Source organism: Grammomys surdaster, unplaced genomic scaffold (assembly GCF_004785775.1).
Source record: "Grammomys surdaster isolate TR1022 unplaced genomic scaffold, NIH_TR_1.0 64, whole genome shotgun sequence".
Classification (NCBI taxonomy): Eukaryota; Metazoa; Chordata; class Mammalia; order Rodentia; family Muridae; genus Grammomys; species Grammomys surdaster.
In genome coordinates, this window is record NW_021604566.1 from 530,364 (window position 1) to 549,552 (window position 19,189).

Sequence of the window (19,189 nt, forward strand, 5' to 3'; positions counted from 1 at the left end):
TAAAAAGTCAGGCATAGTAATACACATGGAATCTAAGTGCCAGGGAGGACACTAAGATCAGTGAGCTCCAGGTTCAGTAAGAGACCCTATGTCAAAAATTAAGGACAGGGCCAGAGAGATAGCTCAGCAGGTAAAGGTGCCTACAACCGGACTTGAATCCCTAAGACCCACATTGTAGAAAGAACTGACTCCCAAAAACTGTTCTCTGACAGAAAACACACACACACAGAGACACTATGCAACATAAGCACACACAAAATACACGCAATCTTTTTTTTTTTTTTAAATGAGAGGGGCTAGAAAGATGGCTCAGTGGTTAAGAGTACTTGCTGCTCTAAATTTTAGATGACATAAGTTTGGTTCCCAGGACCAACATTGAGTAGCTCACAACTGCCTGTATCTCCAACTCCAGAAGGACCCCTTACCTCTGACCTTGGGCACCTGCACTCGAATTCTGTGTCATTTCATATTCATACACTTAAGACTTTGTTATTTCTCTTTTTAAGGACACTGTTTATGTGATCATTGTCTTCAATATATTGTACATTTCCTGAAGGCAGAAAATACCTAGCTTTTTAAAAGATGGCTCAGTAGGTAAAGAGCTTGCCAAACCTGAGTTTGATCCCCAAAACTCACAAAAAGAGAAAGTGCCAACTCTACCAAGTTGTCCTCTGACCTACACAGACATGCCATGGCACACTCTCCCCACCCCCATGTATCACACAGACATACAATAATATGTAAAGCATTAAAAAAAAAGCCAGTACCTTGCTTTAATATAAAGGCCTGAATTAAGTCACTAAGACAAGTGGAGACATGCTCAGGAGACATGTTCTATCTCTTGATCGTATCCTGTAAGTTTTCCCAAGGTTTTGTATAAAGCAATAAAACTAATCTAACTGAACTGCTACTGCCTGAAACTCACTATTACCAGTAAGCTCTAAAATAAAGCCCATCGATATGTTGGTCTTTTTTATTTTTTGAATGAATACAAATGACCCAATCCTCTACTTATGCTAGAAATGAAATAAACTTTGTCCCGAAAGATAGCCTCAAGTTCTAATTTCTAAATAACAATACCACTGAAATGTCTAATGTAAATATAAACATCCACTAAACCAAAATACACTCAAAACCCCTCATTTTTGAAGAAATGCAGTGATACACAGATCTAAATGTACACGCAACCCTAACCCTTCATCTGACTCATTTTTGAAATGACAAATCACAATACTAGGTATTTGGAATTCTATTTCTATATGGTGAATTAATCCTGCTTAAGTTTTAAGTAGCCTGCTAGTGTTCATCTTCTTTCTCCACTTCTGTAGTCCAGGATCTCACCCAGGGAACTATGCCAACCATAATAGGCTAGTATTTGCACTGCGGTATAATTAATTTAAATTATTCCCCATCTGGCTTAACCACAGAGACCCACCTCCCATGAATCTAAATTCTATCAAATGTACAACACTAACCACCATAGCACAGATGCAAACTGATACAAACTGCAAGTATCTTAAATGCAAGGCTTATATAAATGAGAAAAGAAGTCAAGACCCCTTATAGATGTTATCACTCACTCTACAACCCAGAAAAAGAGGTAACATCCTGATGCTACAGGTAGAGAAAGCTAAGGTATTTGATTCAGATGGTGTAGAAATACGATTCAAAACCCAGGCTGGCAAACTCCTTACACCATCTGTCCATGATAGAAGAGGTCCTCAACTATAGAAAGACAATGTGAAAAAGCTACAAGGAGTGCCTCACCAGAACCTGATCACACCAAAGGCCTGACCATGGAACTGTGAGACTTTTTTATTATATAAACCATCCAAGTCTATGTTATTACGTTATAGCAGCCTGAGCAGGCAAGAGCTTGGGTTGTTCCAGACGAGTAAGAAGATTTTCATCACCTTGTACTTAAGCATCAGAATCCTTACACCTGAACTTTCCATGCACATGCACGTATGCATGCACACACCCACACAGACCTTCACACACAGAGACATGCACATACACACAGACATACGTACTTACAAACACACATGCACTGCTAGTGATTAATCACACGATAGGCAAATACTTCTATCAATAAACTAAACCTTCAATTCTAAAGCTGAACTTTTCAAAGCCTTTTTTCCTATAGACAGATATGAAATACACTCAAATGATTCCTCAAAACAGAGGCTATTAGGATAGAATGAGACTCATACACTTATTTTTGTTTAAGAGAATTCTATATTTTATGCCATTTATATAGGCTCAATGAATTAAGACATACCTTGGGGAAAATATGGCTCCTTGGTCAAAGTTATAAGTTTTATTTCTGAATATAAAGTAGATGCTTCCGATTCCCAAAATAACCATATTAGGATAAGCCAACTTTTAGGCTTTAAATAACTATATAATAAAATAGCATCAGTAGGTCCAAACTTGGAGCAAAGTCTGTACTTTTCTCTATCATAAAGAAGTGTTTTGCTTCTTCTGGTACAGCAATGATTACTAAACTGTGTGGTGGGCACCTTAGTAAATAAGCATGAGTGTTTTAAATTTTCCAGGAAACAGCAACATCTGCTGGACACCACACAAACTACTAATTTGAGGTAGTTCACATTTTCAGCACTGGGTAACACTGGATGACTTCCATGACAGCACACATTTGTATCAAATGTTCAGCAATTTGATAAACAGTACTGCTTGAGAACCCAGCCAGGGAAGGCTGCTGCTTCCAAGGATGAGGCCATCAGCGGTTTCCAGTTACTAGTGGTGATGGTGGAAAGTCTTCAGTTGCTTGGACCTAACTGTTTAATAAACAAAAGGATTAAGTTTGCTTTTGGCCTAGGGACACTGAAAAAATTCCTGAGACACACTAAAGGGTGTCACAGGCTAAGAAAGTTTGGGAATATCTATAGTATAAGCAAGAAAAATACAAAACAAATCATTTAGTTTTTCTCTTTCTACCTAGAAATTTCTAAATAAATACCATATAAAATTGGGAAAAATATATACAAACATACATAAAAAGTTTGGATTTTTATTGAAATCTCGTTAAGTATCAAACAAAATCTGCTTTCTTCAGATAAAAATATTCTCTCAGATGTATCCAGATATAACCGCTAAGTCTAAATTGGTCCTTCAATGTCTGTTTGTTTTTTGTCCTCATGAAATGTCCATTTATCGAGTAAAGGACCGTACATGCCGGCCTCTACCACTGCCTCCACTAACAAACTTTCCTCTCGAGCCTCCACTGCCGCTATTTGTACTAGCCCAGGACGGTCCGAGTCCCCCACGGCCTCTAGAAGCTCGATCCCGGGGACTAGGGCGGTAACCTAGAAAAGAAAAACAAGACTGCTTTTAGTTCAAACGTCCTCTCCTTGCCTGTTGTATCGTGCTTATACTTTTAAACAGCTGAGCTGTGACTTTTGAAAACTATATCTCAAATAAACTTATTTTAGAGCTTCAGAGATAGCTCTGCAGTTAAGAAAAACCATTTGCTGCTCTTTTAGAGGAGTGAACATCCTGCCTTCCCAGTACGTATCAGGAAACTACAGCTCCAGGGAGCTCCAGGGAATCTAGTGTCTTCTTCTGCCCTCTTCTCTCTCTCTCTCCTATCTCTCTCTCTCTCTCTCTCCTATCTCTCTCTCTCTCTCTCTCTCTCTCTCTCTCTCTCTCTCTCTCTCTCTCTCTCTCTCTCTCACACACACACACACACACACACACACACACACACATTTTTTTTTTTTTGGTTTTTCGAGACAGAGTTTCTCTGTGTAGCCCTGGCTGTACTGGAACTCACTCTGTAGATCAGCTGGCCTCGAACTCAGAAATCCGCCTGCCTCTGCCTCCCAAGTGCTGGGATTAAAGGCGTGTGCCACCACTGCCCGGCATGCACACACATTTTTTAAAAAAGAAGAACTCATTTTTAGAATGCCCATTTAAAACCAAAGCTATGTCTGACAAGAATCCTAAACTTGAGATAGTAATGTAGAAAAAAAGATTCTGTGTTTATACAATACAGTACATAGAACAGTATCTACTAGATGATGCTACTTTTGCTATCAAAACACTTTGCAGTTCAAAAGGCACCATAACAACGGGTTTGGTTTATTAAATACGGCCCATCATCATGAGACATTTCAGATTGCACTGGCAATCCTGCTAAAATAAGTCAACATGCTTAAAATAAGTCTCTCCCAAAACAAAAGGAAATGACCTTCACGACTTGAAAAGAAGGAATTTCTCATCAGGAACCAGTGGGATGAAACACCTACCTGTAGAACTCAGTGGCCGTAACGGTGGAAGAGGACCTCTGTTAAAATTGCTCTGGCCCCCTCGACTTTCATTATAATTTCCTCGAGGAGTATTCTGAGCACTCCAACTCGAGCCTCTTGTTCCTTCCCGACGACTGTAGTTTCCTAAACACAAAGAACACAATTAAAACTCGTTTCACACTTGGACTGCTTCTCTTGTTTGGGCAATTTCTGAGTAAGGGTCTTGCCATGTAACCAGCCTCAAACCTGCAGTATTCCTGCCTTCTAACTCCTGAGAGTGGTTACAGGTGACTCACCTCGAACCCCACTACCTAATTCAATTCATGGAAATCTGACTGGTGCTTGCTATTCAGGACGACGCAGCAGAAGCTGAGCGTCTCTACACTGAGCAGCATCACACAGTGCTTACGTGCAGGGTGACTACAGCACAGACTGTATGGCTCAAACACTATTCTGCCACTTACTTTCTCATCTGTAAAAGTGGGTTCTCAGAGGGCTGCACCATGGAGTTGATGCAGGAGTACTAGACAAAGTCCTGCAGACACTCCCTGATGCCCTTCTGTGTACATGACTCTATTAATGCAAACTGACTCTCCTTCACTCACCTTCCTCACTCAGCAGGTATGAAAACACATCAGCCGTTTACCAGTTCTAAGGGATCCAATGTCTGCCTAGTCTGGACTGTGTAAGCATGCACATACATATATGTGCATTTGTATAAACACATATACAAATAAAACTGGATTTAAAAAAGAAGAAAAAGATATAAACCAGGTACAATGGTGCTTGCCCAGCACTCTGCAAGGTCAGCACCGGGAAGAGAAAGGCAGCAGAGTTAGGAGTGCCAGGCTAGCTTCAAGTACATAGCAACAACCTCTCTCTGAAGGAGAATGCTGAGAGCAATGGAGACGACACAGAGGGGAAAAGAGCAAGCCTAAACTCTGCTTAACTATTAGATGCAGATAATGCTGCATAACTCTGGGTCTGTTACACACAGAGAAATGTTGGGCAAGCATAGGTGGCCCATTGTAAAGTGGCATATGAGAGGCAGTGACAGGACATCCCTGTCCCATGCTGGCTAGTCTAGCTGAATCAACATGCCTGGAGAAAGGGCTCAGCGGTTATGAGCAATGACTGCTCTTCCAGAGGTCCTGAGTTCAATTCCCAGCAACCACATGGTGGCTCACAACCATCTGTAATGTGATCAATGCCTTCTTCTGGTGTGTCTGAAGACAGCGACAGTGTACTCAACATACATAAAATAAATTAAAAAAAAAAAAAAGGAAAAAAGAAAAGAAGGAAGAAAGAAAGAAAAACCCTTATAGCTAAAAGTACAACATATCAAAGGAAGTGACAGAAGCAGCTTAACTGTAGGGAGAGACAAGTCTCTAAGCCCATTCTATCTGGGAAACGTGTTTATTACTCTGTCACTCAGGCCCCTTAGAAAACATACATAGGCAGTTACCTTTTGAAGCAGGCGGTGTGAAAAATCTGTTCTGACTGTGAAAAGCACCCCGTCCTCCTCGATTGCCTGAAAATCCACCACGAGAAGAAATCTTCTGTGAGACTTTGAGTGGCCGTTTTGGTGGGGGTATTCCATCTTGAGGGACCACTTCTTTACTTTCAGCTGCAACAAAGTCATCCACATGCATAGATGGTGGCCTACTCGTGTTCTGCTTTCTCTGACGGAAAATATCATGGGGCCGTATGCCCTGTCCAAACCCTCCCCGGCCTCGCCCTCTTGGTGGTGGAACAACGTGAGCTCTTTTGGCAGGTTCAATGTATTCAGATTTTCCACTGTTAAGACAAAAGCACTCTATGAGAAAATTTTCTTTTTCAGGTTTCCAATGAAAATGTTATAGTCCACCTTTACAATACTAAAAATGGAATTTCACTGTTTAGCACTCCACTATAGGAACTGTTCCAGTAATTTGACTTTCTGTGATAATATAACAAACTAGCTAAGAATTGTGTGCTTCTTTATTGACAATACTAACAATATTTTTGTTGTTGTTTTGAGACAGGGTTTGTCTGTGTAGCCCTGGCTGTCCTGGAACTCACTCTGTAGACCATGATGGTTGAACTCAAGAGATCCCCCTGCCTCTGCCTCCTGAGTGTTGGGATTAAAGGCATGCATGACCAACACCCAGCAAGACTAACAATATTTTTTAAACAAACCAGTCTGTTTCTTGGTCAATGAAAGAAGAGCACAAAGACTTATAAGTGCCCTGGGTTCAAACCCCAGCAAGCAGCAACAAAAGAACAATAGCATACACCAGTCACTTCCAGAAATCACTCACTTTAAACATTCTTATTACACTTATGCCAGTCAAGATGGCACATAATTTAATCTCAGAATTTGGGAGGCAGAGGCAGGCAGATTTCTGTGAGCTTGAGGTTAGCCTAGTCTAAACAGTAAGTTCCAAGATAGCCAGAGCTACATAATAGAGAGATTCTTGTCTCAAAAAGTTTAGCTATGTTTTCATTGTAAAATCAGATTGTCAGCAGAAGGGCATACCTTGAAGTTATAAATGTCTCATGCTTATGCTTCCCAAGTTTAAATCCCTTAGTAGTCTTGGTTCTTCCCGGAGATGATGGCTCTGACAAAAATGAGCGCTCTAGTTCTGAGTGCAAATCAAAGTCACTGCAGCACTTTTCAGAGAGCTCAATTAAGTCAACCTTTACCTGCAGTCATAAAAACAAACACAGTAAAGTCTGTAACTTTCACTACGGAAACTATCATTACCTACAGATTCTATTTCACTCACTCTCATGGTAAACCGATTATGTACCTTTTCAGGAAGTACTGGTATTTACAAAAACAGAAAGCCCTAGGAATTCAACTAATTTCATGGCATTCCTCCTCAAAGCTGCAGGTCTGTAAATCTAGGCAACGGCTATGTGACAGGGAATTCAGGATTATACTGCATAAATTAATAACAGAATACACAAAGAACATTCCCAGTAATGTGGGGACAATGCAATGGCCACCTGGTGGGATCGCCCACATCCATTAGAGAAGGGTTATGTGCTGCAGATTCCCAAAAGCTTGATGCATTTCATGGCATTCTAATCTACGCTTAATGTCAAAGAAACAAGAATTAAAGCTACTTACAATGTCTAAAATTTCTCTAAACCACGGTCAGTTAGCATTGTGAAAGAGTCCTATTTAAGTTTAAAAGAGAAAGTTTAGCCGAGCGATGATGGTGGACACCTTTAAACCCAGCACTCAGGAGGCAGAGGCAGGCAGATCTCTGAGTTTAAGGCCAGTCTGGTCTATACAGTGAGTTCCAGGACAGCCAGGACTACACAGAGAAACTGTCTTGAAGAGCCCCCATACCCCTGCAAAAGGAAAAAGCTTATGTTTTGTCATGTTTTGTTTTTATTTTTTGTTTGTTTGTTTTTCGAGACAGGGTTTCTCTGTGTAGCCCTGGCTGTCTTGGAACTCACTCTGTAGACCAGGCTGGCCTCAAACTCAGAAATCCGCCTGCCTCTGCCTCTGCCTCCCAAGTCCTGGGATTAAAGGCGTGCGCCACCACTGCCCGGCTTGTTTTTATTTTTGTCAAGCTCTTTGTCTGTAGCTCAGTAAGGCCTAGAAAGGACTGTGTGGCCCAGACTGGCTTCAGACTAGCAATTCTGACACTTCAGTGCTGGAATTTCAAGTGTGAGCCACCACTGCCAGCTGAAAATGAACAACCTCTCACACAAATAGTTTAAATTGTACTGCCTAATATAGTGCCTTAGCTGTCAACTACATGTAAGGTTGTTTTTTTTTCTTTTTTTTTAAGGTTTAATTATTTTTACCATGACTGTATGAATATTTTGCCTGTGTGTATGTATATGTCTGGTACCAGCAGAGGTCAGAAGCAGGCATCAGATTCCAGAGACCTGGAGTTGGCGGTAGTTGGGGAGCTGCTACGTAAGTGCTAGAACTAAAGGTAAGTCCTCTGCAAGAACATCAACTACTCAGCTGTGGAGCCAGCTCTCCAACTCCCGTGTGGGCAGATTTAAAGTTAAATTAGTTAAGACTCAATCACAATAAAATTCAGTGCTTATTGTTAAGAGAGAGGTTCTTACCATATATAGCCCTGGCATGCTTGGAACTCACTATGTAGATCAGACTGGCCTTGAGCTCACAGATATTCTCCTGCCTCTGCCTTCCTAGGACTAAGATTACAGGTATAGGTCACCATGCCTAACCAAAATTTAGTGCTTCAGTCACACTTACCTAAATTTTAATTTTTTAAGAGTCACACAAAGCTACTGGCTACCAGAGAAGGAAAAGCATAGAGCACTTCTATACAATTTACTGGACAGCACAGTTTTAATGAATCACTAAAATGTTTACAGTAAAAATAAATTCTTTAATACAATGTTAGTTATACTGTGTGTGTGTTTTCCTTAAAGGAAAAGCAGCTCTCAGTACATTAAACACATCTTAAATACAAAGGAATCCATCTTTTTCAGTTTCTGTTTTATTACTCATGATGAACACTAGTATCTTTTGGACAAGGGAATATACCCAATAGATTTCTTTGATAAAGAAAATAGGTAATACACAGGCACAGTACAATGTGGCTAACATCTGCAGCAGCACAGCTCTGAGAAGCACACAACAGCCTGTGTTTACACTAACAAACCTTCGCAGCACTAAGCTTAAGAATATCAACTACTGTTTCCAGGAAAGAGGTCCATATCATTCCTCTCCTGGAACCCAATGCAGAACCAACAGTCTTGTCAGATACGTTATTCTGTGCTCCAGCAGCATAAAGAAACCATGTGCTCCAGAGGACATATGCAAGAATGTCATGTTTTCCCTCATCATAATCTCAAAATACAAATTACTAACGAGATCAAAGTGAAATGAGTGGTATAAAAATGATGAGGTCTAGATTTCAGTAAAGTGGGTGACTGTCATAAAGATAACATGAATCTGCCCTTAAATGGACCTTAAGTAGATATTATATAAACGGTTAGAATGTTATCAACACAAAAAGAAGCGAAAAGAAATATCAACTTTTTCTAAAAGTTAGCAATAAAATCTTTTATACCAAATCCAGATCTGTATCAATCTCTTCAGCCTGAAATGGAGTAAACCACATAGATTTCAACTGATCATCCATGACATCAGCCAACACATATGCAGTCCTAGAATATGGAAAAAGTATCTGGTCAAAAGCAGAATCCCAAAATAAAGTATTTTGGCTTATCTAAATAAAATAATTAGAATTATTATCTTCTCGAGTATTAATACGATTAGCCCTTAACCATTCAAAAAGCTATTCATGAATCAGGTATCCTTAAAAACCAAAGCTTCAAAAAATAAACCTGGTGGAGCTAGGGGAGACCAATAAAATGATTCCTAATGGCTTTTTGCTACACCCACAGATCAGTGCCTGGTCTAGTCTTCAGAGAGGCTGTCTCTGGCAGCTGACGGAAGCAGATACTGAGACCCACAGCCAAACATTAGGTGGAAAGAATGCCCAGGTTGGAGGTTTCCATTGGGTCTGTCCCCTTGAAGTTCAGAGAACCCCAAGGAAGAGGGGAGAGAGAAATTGTGGGAGCCAGAGAGACAGAGGAAATAACCGGAAGAGCATAGTCTGCAGAGCCCCCCTGGAATCAACTAAGCAGGGCTCATGGGGGCTCACAGGGACTGAAGCAGCAATCACAGAAGAACCTCTGTGGGTCTGGCCTAGGTTCTGTGCACACATGTTATAGTTGCTGGCTTGTTATTGGGGGTGGGGGTGTGTTCCTGACAGTAGGAGTGGTGGCATTTCTGACTCTTTGGACCTCTCTTGAGACCCTTTTCCTCCTACTGGATTGCCTCTCTCAGCCTTGATGTGAGAGTTTGTGCCTGGTCTTACTGTATTTTGTTGTGGCAATATCTGGCTAATGTCTCTGGGAGGCCCGTTCTTTGCTGGCCAAGGAGGGGTTGCTGTGAATCTGGGGAAGTGTGGAAGTTAGAAAGGAACTGGAAGAGTGGAAGGAGGGAAGCTGCTTTGAGAATGTACTGTATAAGAGAATAAATAATAATAAAATAAAAATCCAACTCTAACAGGCTTGGGGCTCTAAGTAAATCAAACAGAGCCTGGATTTATTTCCAAAAATGCAGATTGATAGCACTGTACCAATTTGAACAGAAACTGCTAATATTTAAATTTTCTAAATACAGAAATTGTGTCATGTTAGATGGTCAATACGGCTATAATACTCTAAAAGTCAAGAGATAGATACCCTCAGAGTTCAGTATCATGGTTTATACCTACCATTCTAGTAGTCAGAAGGCTACGGCAGGAGAATCACAAACTCTAAACCAGCCTAATCTATGAGATCCTATCTCAAAGGAACAGCCACAAAAAAGAAGTTACATGTTTTCAATGCATGGGTCAGTCAACCTTCGTCTGTCAGCCTGTTTTTATTCAGTCTACACAACAGGCATAGATGTGCATTTTTAAAGTTTTTTTTTAAAGCAAAATAAACAAAAATTATAAAATATGAAAGAGCTGTAGATAGTCCGCAAACTTTGGAATTTTACTATCTTATTCTTTAAAAACAAAAAACTTTGTTGACCCAATCTAGACTCTAGCTGCCATTATTTAAATACCCTCTACTTAAACTCAAATCCTGGTTATTTTACCTGTTGTTAAATAGATTCTGGAGAGATTCTGGAGCTGACAGTACTGGCTCTACATCCTGGTCACTGAGAGGTAAAGGATCACCAGATGACTCCAGCATCTGCTTCAGTCCAATTACATTATCCAGCAAAGACTCCAGATTGTCATCATCTTTTGAATGTTCCTAGACACAAACATAAGCAATGAAAAGGTGCCAGCAAATAAAACCTGAGCACTTAAGCCTTATCTACTGACAGCAGCAAAAGAGGTAGAACTACATACTAAAAATCTGGAACACCATCCAGAAGTCATCAACTTAACAATAAACATATTAAAATAAAACAAACATCAAAACCACTTGTTATTTTATTTCTAAATTATGGCAGCAGAGGCATCCTACATTCAAAAATAAACAGTTCAAACAAAACTTCCTTTGTTTACTCATGAGATTCATGACATGATGGATAAGTGCACTCCAAGTTATTAATCCAAGAGTTATTACCCAGCTAAGGATTCCCTTATTTCAAAAGATCACCATGGAAAGGTGGGATTAATTACACTGAGAAGGAACGATGATTTATGACTATTTTTTCTAATTTTCTTTTTACCAAAACAAGCTTCTCTAGTTCAAGGAACAGACTCTCTGGACTCTCTTCTTTGCTCTGTAGGAGCTGTTTTAACTCTGCAGCGTTAATGCTCATCGTCCGGGGTGGGTGAGCTCCCTCTACCTCCATGAGACCACTATCGTCTCCACAACAGCCCTGCAAATGTCACACACAAGTTAAGTTTAAGAACAGAGAAATCTGCAAAGATGCTTCTAAATGTATTCATCTGTTTCAGCCATTTGCTATGATGTCCCCCTCAATGCTCTATAGCTTTTACAACTCAACAAACAGCTAGCTTTAAAAAGGACTTAGTTTACTGAAAGTGAAAGTGTTTTCAGTAGATTAATAAAATAATCAGGTAAACACATATATTTAAATTACTGACATATTTCTCAAAAAATATATTTAACACAAATATATATTTATATATATAAATATATATTTAAAATATATATTTAACACAAACACCTGCACTTGGTAGGAAAGATAACTGACATATGTTGGAGAGGCAAGAAGATGCATACAAGAACAAAGAACTGAAGGAACCTGAATTAAATCTGTGAAGGCAAAACAGGTAATAAGAATGGCAACTACCATATATAAGACCTGCCAGACTACAAAAACAAGTATTTTCTACTTTAAAATCATATATATTATAAACACACAAAAAAGATACATGTTAGATAGCTATGTACATGCTAAGCAGTAGTTTTCGTCCAACATTTCTTGTTTTAAGTGACTCAAAATGAATTATGCTCTACCAGGAACAAAATCCCAAAATAAAAGTGTCACTACCAATCCTGATGCAGGATTTAATGCTTTTGTGCTGAGTGTTCCTAAGTTTAGGTACACCATGTATGTACAGGAACCATGAGAACCAGAAGAAGGTGTCAGATCCCCTAAAACTGGAGTCACAAGCAGGCAGTTCTAAGCTGCCTATGTGGGTGCTGGGAACCGGCTCTCTGCAACAGTAGTAGCACCCTTAACCGCTGGGCCATCTCTCCAACTCTAAAGAGTCAGTGGTTTTGGTTTTTTTTGTTTTTTTTTTTGGTTTTTCAAGACAGGGTTTCTCTGTGTAGCCCTGGCTGTCCTGGAACTCACTCTGTAGACCAGGCTGGCCTCGAACTCAGAAATCGGCCTGCCTCTGCCTCCCAAGTGCAGGGATTAAAGGCGTGCGCCACCACCGCCTGGCGAACATTATTCCTTTTAAAAAATAATAATGTCACAGGTAGCCCAGATTGGCCTCAAACTCACTGATGGCCTCTCCAACTTGTCCTCCTACCTCCACTTCCCAGTTGCTAGGATTACAAGCACGTGCCACCTAACTGGGCTACTGAATGAAAAAGTATTCTTAACAAACCGATTCTTGATGGGACAATGAGCCTGTGGAGCACTGGCTCTTTTCAGAGAACACTAGATTGAGGAAGCAAGGGCACCGGCTTTAACGAGAAACCTACAAAGCACTGTGTTTATAGATCGACTGCTGTATGCTGAATGATCAACAAGTTCAAACAGTGTACTGAAGCAGTCAACTTTCCTCTAACGGTACTAAAAGATTCTATACATCTCTAAAACCCAACCCAATCAAAACGGGTTTCTTATTTGTTGGTTTATTTGCAGTGGAGATCAAACCCAGGGATCTGTACAATCTAGGCAAGTGCTCCACCACTGAGCTGTATTCTCAGACCTTAGAAAGTTTTTAAACAAAACACAATACTTATATTTTAATGTATTTGCTTCTAATTAAAAGTAGTCTTAGAAAACAGAGGATCAATAGCTGAGCGGTAGTGATTTTTTTTAAATCACTTTAATCCCAGCACATGGGAGGCAAAAGCAGGAGGATCTGTGAGTTTCAAGCCAGCCTGGTCTACAGAATAAGTTCCAGGACTACACAGAGAAACTCTGTCTCAGGGGGTGAAGGGGTTTGAGGGGTGGGTAGAGGGTCAAATATACAATGTGATGATAAGTAGTAACAATTCTTAAGGCTTTTACAAACTAAACTCCTGTGTGGTTTCAGGAAAATAGACATTTTATAAACTTGTGTGTGAAGCCATCATAAATTTCATCTGTCAAACATTTTATCTATTAAGTTGTATAATATAAGCCAAGTGTAATGGCAACATTATAATCCAAGCTACAAGGGGACAAAGACAAAAAGATAGCAAGTTTAAGGCAGTCTGGGCTACATGGCAAGTTCAAGGACAGCCTAGACAGTTTGATGACATCAAACTAAAAAGGAAAAAGGGATTGGGGATGTAGTTCAGTGGTAGAACAAACACTTGCCTAGGATATGCTAGGTCCTACCTGAGCTCAGTCACCAACAACATACAAACAAAACTTTAAAAAGAACACAAACAAGAATGAATCACCACAAACAGCCTCTGAGATGGTAACACACCATCAAAATCATCAAAGTATTCAATTACGCATACCAAAAGGACATCAGTAAGGGCTCAGGGGGTGAAGAGGACTACACCAAGCCTAACATCAATCTCAGGGACCCACACAGTACAAGGAAAGAACGGAATCCCAGAAATTCTCCCCTAATTTCCACAGGGCATTTTTAATTTTTTTAAAAAAGATTTGTTTTATTTAAATATACTGTCAGTGTGTTCAGACCAGAAGAGAGCATTGATCCCATTACAGATGGTTGTGTGGTTGCTGGGAATTGAGCTCAGGACCTCTGGAAGAGCAGTCAGTGTTCTTAACTGCTGAGCCATCTCTCTATCTCCAGCATTTTAATTAAGAGTTTCAAGAGGAGGAAAGAATCAGAAATATCTGAAGAGATACGGCTGTGCATGCTTCCCAAATTTATGAACTATGCTGATCTACACTTCCAAGGAATTAATCAAACTCCAAGTATGAAAATCATGATGAGATCCACATACAGGTACCATTAGGGCCAATCTAATCACCCTCATGGCTACTAAATAACTAACAGGGGAACAGTCCACATGTGTAGACTTGATGGATGCAGGTTGACTCATGTGCAAGACAGGGGAGGTTTCACCATACTCACAGAATGGTATGTTCATTTCAAAACATACAAATTATTTATTTCTGAAATTATCTACTGTTGGAACCATGGGTGAACAAGATTAACTACAACCTTAGAAAACAAAATTGTAAAGATTAACAAAACTGACAAACATTTAACCAGAATTAGGAAAAGAAAGAAAGAGAAAGAAAGGAACACAGAGAGAAGCAGAGGCAGAGCACTAGCCCAGCATGAGGCCCCAGGTTCAACATCCAGCACCACACAGAGGAACAACTCAATTTACTAAAATCAGGGGGGAAAGGCTTACCAGAAATTTTAGAGTTTATAAGAAAATACTAAGAACAATTATATGCCATCAGATACTGAAGATGAACACAGAGAAATGTATTTCCAAAAGAGTAAAAAAAGGAAACTTATGCTTAGAAAAATCTGAATGGACTTAATTAACTTAGTATTTAAGAGAAAAGGACTCCCATCAGCAATCAGTCTCTAAAATTAGAGCAATACAAAGATTCCAGGCCCAGCACAGGAAGGATATCAATCTGTGACTCAAAACTAAGCTTTCCCACAAAGAAAAGCCCAGACCCCAAATGGCTCCATTAGTGAAGTGTATCATACAATTAAACAATTAATAATCTTTGCCAAACAGTGGTGGCACACGCCTGTAATCCCCGCACTTGGGAGGCAGAGGCAGGCAGATCTCTGTGAGTTTGAGGCCAGCTTTGTCTACAAATTGAGTTCCAGGTCAGAGCAACAGAAAAACTCTGACTCAAACAGACACACGCACACCCCTTCCTAGTCAATCTTTTTTTTTTTTTTTTTTTTACAAAAATTTGGATTATTCTGCAATAAAAATATGCAAGAACTCAAAGTTTCTAATAATGTTAATAATAAAGTTCAGGGGAATAACACTGTCAAACTTATTTAACTTCTTTTTTTTTTCTTTTTAGTTTTTCAAGACAGGGTTTCTCTGTGTAGCCCTGGCTGTCCTGGAACTCACTCTGTAGACCAGGCTGGCCTTGAACTCAGAAATCCACCTACCTCTGCCTCCCAAGTGCTGGGATTAAAGGCATGCATCACCACATGGGGGTCCCCAAGTACTGCTAAAGACAGGACCACTACTGAAGGGTCAGATTTGAACAAGCATGAACAAAAACCTGCTGTGCTGTCTTTTGGACATTATTCTACTTTATAGGGAGATGAAAAGGGCATCACTCTAAGTTCCAAGATATATTTTTTTTTTATTGAAGTAATTCATAACACTTTAAAAAATCAAATAAAAATAATAAATGCACACTTACCATTGCATCAGGGTTGAGGATCTGTCTCATGAAGTCCAGAGACGCTGATGCAAGCTCACCAGTGTCTTTACTGAATGTGCTGACCACTCTCTTCAGCAAACAATGCAGAGCACTACTGTTCTTCCTTAAAGAACTGAAATTAAAGGCAATAGCAGACACATTAAGAACTGTAACAAAAATAAGCCAGGCACAGTGTTACACACCTGTACTCCCAGTTCTTAGAGGGCAGAAACGAGAAAAGCCCTAAGCCAGTGGTTCTCAACCTCCCTCATGCTGCGACCCTCTAAAACGGTTCTTTATCTTATGGTGACCTCCAACTATTCAATTACTTCATTGCTCCTCTATAACTGTAACTTTGCTACTGTTACGAATCGTAATGCAGAATATCTGGTATGTGAGCCTGTAAAAGTGTTGTTCAACCCTCAAAGGAGTCGAGACCCACAGGTTGAGAAGCACCGTGCTAGGCCAACCAGGGCTTCAAAATGAGGTTCTGTCTCAAAAGAAACCAAGACAAAACAAAACAAAAGAGATAATACATCAAAATGTTAAGTATATAAGATTAGTATGAGAAATAACTAAGTTCAGAAAATTTATTTTACTATTTTAAAAAACATAAATACACACTTAGGTGTCACTGTTCACAAATTTAACCAAAAAAAAAAAAATCACTTCATTTTAATCTTCAATTACATCATTTTTTTCCCCTTTTCTTTTTTTGGGGGAGGGGGTGGGGGGTGGGGGGGGGCGGGGGGGGCTCTCACTTACAGGGCACAGGCTAACCTCAAACTCACAATCCTCCTGCCTCAGTTTTCCAGCTGCTATGATTACAGATATGTATCCCCATGCCTGACATTTATTTAAAAACTTGCCCCAAGTAATAAACTTCAAAATCTATCACAAGCAACTTACTAGTTCCCTATTTAAATTTCTTTTCATGATGTGAAGGTTTCCCTAACATAAGAGGGTTAACACTATCTCAGAGACTAACCCAGGAAAGCTAATTAAGAATTACAAAGAATAACAAAGGAAATCAAAGGCCTAACTAAACAGAGGTCCATGAACTTCTGCTTAAGAACCAGATGGTGGCCAGGCAGTGGTGGTACACGCCTTTAATCCCAGCACTTGGGAGACAGAGGCAGGTGGATTTCTGAGTTCGAGGCCAGCCTGGTCTACAGAGTGAGTTTCAGGACAGCCAGGACTACACAGAGAAACCTGTCTTGAAAAACAAAAAAAAAGAACCAGATGGTAAATATTTAGGTAAATATTTAGGCTTTGTGGGCCATCCACAACTCATGCAGACTGGCATGGTGGGGAAGTGGTATTAGACATACACAGATGATATTCCAGCAACACCTTATTTGCAATAACTACAGAAAACTGGACTCAGCCTATAATCCAGTTTGCCAACCACAACACAAAAAGACTTTTGTATAACAAACCCCCTTGGTGTGCATCTAAAATCCTGATGATCAGTCTATACACTTAAATGGTTCTTAGTTTCAACAGAATTTCAAGGGCAAACCATTTCAATACAACTGTCTTTTAAGCTACAACATAACCAGACAAATGGAAATAAGTATGATGTTAATATTAAACAAGCATTTCCATTTACCAAATAGGTCAGGTTGTGAGATGCCACTGGATAAGACATACATGCATGTAAAGCAACATAAAGGGAAGAAAGACTACAGCCTCCTGCTCTTGAGAACTTTTTATCAGTCATAGAAAATAGGATGACAAATAGGAACCGAATCAGACCTAAAGAAAAAGATAATAATAAAAAATAAGAGGCTCAAAACTAGATCAGCCCATTTACTAGGAACTGAAAAAAAAAAAAAAAACAACAACAACAACAAAAAAAACCTTAAGCAAATGAGTTAGATTTCTAAATGTTCTGACAAAAACTGGAGTCTATATTGAACATTTGGTTCACGGCTATAATCCTAGCATTCCAGAGGCTGAGGATCACATGTTCCAGGCCACCCTAGGGTATAGACCAAAGCCCTTTCTCAAACAAACAACCCAAAACAACAATAACAAAAAAATCTACAGCTAATACATCTATTAGAATGTCTTTTAGAAAAGTTAAAAAAAAAAAAAACCTGGCAAACCCAGGACATGGTAGCATGCCTCCCTCTCATCCTAACTACCCTGGAGGCTGAGACTAGAGGACTGAGACCCAGGAGTCTGAGACCAACCTCAGCAACACAGGAAGGTTCCAGGCTAATAAAACAAACAAACCAACCCTGATGCTGTCAAGTTCTGACGAAGCTAAGGAGTCACTGGGGCTCTAAGGCTCTGCTGATGGAAAGCAAATAGGAGACAGACTTTGGAAAACACCCTGGCAGCCTTTGATTCGTTAAATAGCCACCTATCACATGACCCAGTAATTCCACTCTGAGATTCCTAGCCAAAAGAAATCAGCTTTCAGGTGCACACAGAAACTCTTATGCAGACTTATAACAGTGCTATTCATAGGTCTCAGAACGTAGAACTCAGACAGAAATGACTGTAAAACCCACTACTAACTGCCAATAAGACTCAGTCACAAACAAACTTTATCTCTGAAACAAGTCATACTTCAAACCTTCCACACTAAGTACAAATTAACTAAGTAAGGGATGGGGCATAGTACATTAAATTCTGCAAAGCCTACCTTTTTAAGTGAAACAAGCCATAATCATGCTCTGCAAGAAACATCATTGTGCGAACACACGTCAGCAGACAGTTGTAACTGCTTTCGGAGTTGGCCAGAGTGGCCAGCAGACAGTCAGAGATTGCAGTCATCAGCTCTTTACTTGGTAGGGAGTTGGAGAGCTGCTCCAACTCAGAGCCAGGACCTTCAGAAGGGCTTGGCAAAATGAGTGCGATGTCCTGGGGGGCAGGGAGAGACATTTCCAAGTGAGTATCACCATCCACTATTATTTCTAAACACACACCAATTAATACTTAGTAACAATCGTATTAAAATGTTGTTGGGGACCGGAGAGACGGCTCAGCAGTTACAAACACTGGCTGCTCTTCAAGAGGACCAGGGTTCAGTTATCTAACATTCACATGGTGGGTGACAACCACATGAAATTCCAGTCCCAGGAGATCTGATGCCCTCTTCTGGCCTCTACAGGTAGGCAAGCATGTGGTGCAGAGACATGCATTCAAACAAAACAACCATACAAGTAAATAAATATTTTGAAATTATTGTAATGATCTCATCCCAAACATAGATTCAAACAGATAAAGAACATATGTTCTTTTATAATAAATTATTATAAAAATGTATATCCAAGGAACTAGACACAGTATTTTTCTTCACACTATTTTTTACCTTTAAAGAATCTTTTAAAAATATATCTTCCATTTGCATAAAAGAAAAAGAATTTAGCATTGCCTTTGACAAGGA

The 19,189-nt window shown here is 39.8% G+C and overlaps 1 protein-coding gene across 1 annotated transcript in view; it reads right to left on the reverse strand.

Annotated features, from left to right (window-relative positions):
- Nucleotides 1–3,014: 3,014 nt before the first annotated feature.
- Virma (vir like m6A methyltransferase associated) overlaps nt 3,015–19,189 on the reverse strand; it is a 59,349-nt gene continuing 43,174 nt past the window's right edge. Inside the window, exons 16-24 of the mRNA XM_028769451.1 lie at nt 18,446–18,663; nt 15,790–15,922; nt 11,494–11,646; nt 10,909–11,069; nt 9,323–9,419; nt 6,790–6,956; nt 5,737–6,068; nt 4,272–4,415; nt 3,015–3,329 (exon numbers count right to left, since the gene is read on the reverse strand). Of these exons, the coding sequence (XP_028625284.1) occupies nt 3,175–3,329; nt 4,272–4,415; nt 5,737–6,068; nt 6,790–6,956; nt 9,323–9,419; nt 10,909–11,069; nt 11,494–11,646; nt 15,790–15,922; nt 18,446–18,663 (1,560 nt within the window). The 3' untranslated portion in view covers nt 3,015–3,174. The remainder of the gene's footprint in view (nt 3,330–4,271; nt 4,416–5,736; nt 6,069–6,789; nt 6,957–9,322; nt 9,420–10,908; nt 11,070–11,493; nt 11,647–15,789; nt 15,923–18,445; nt 18,664–19,189) is intronic.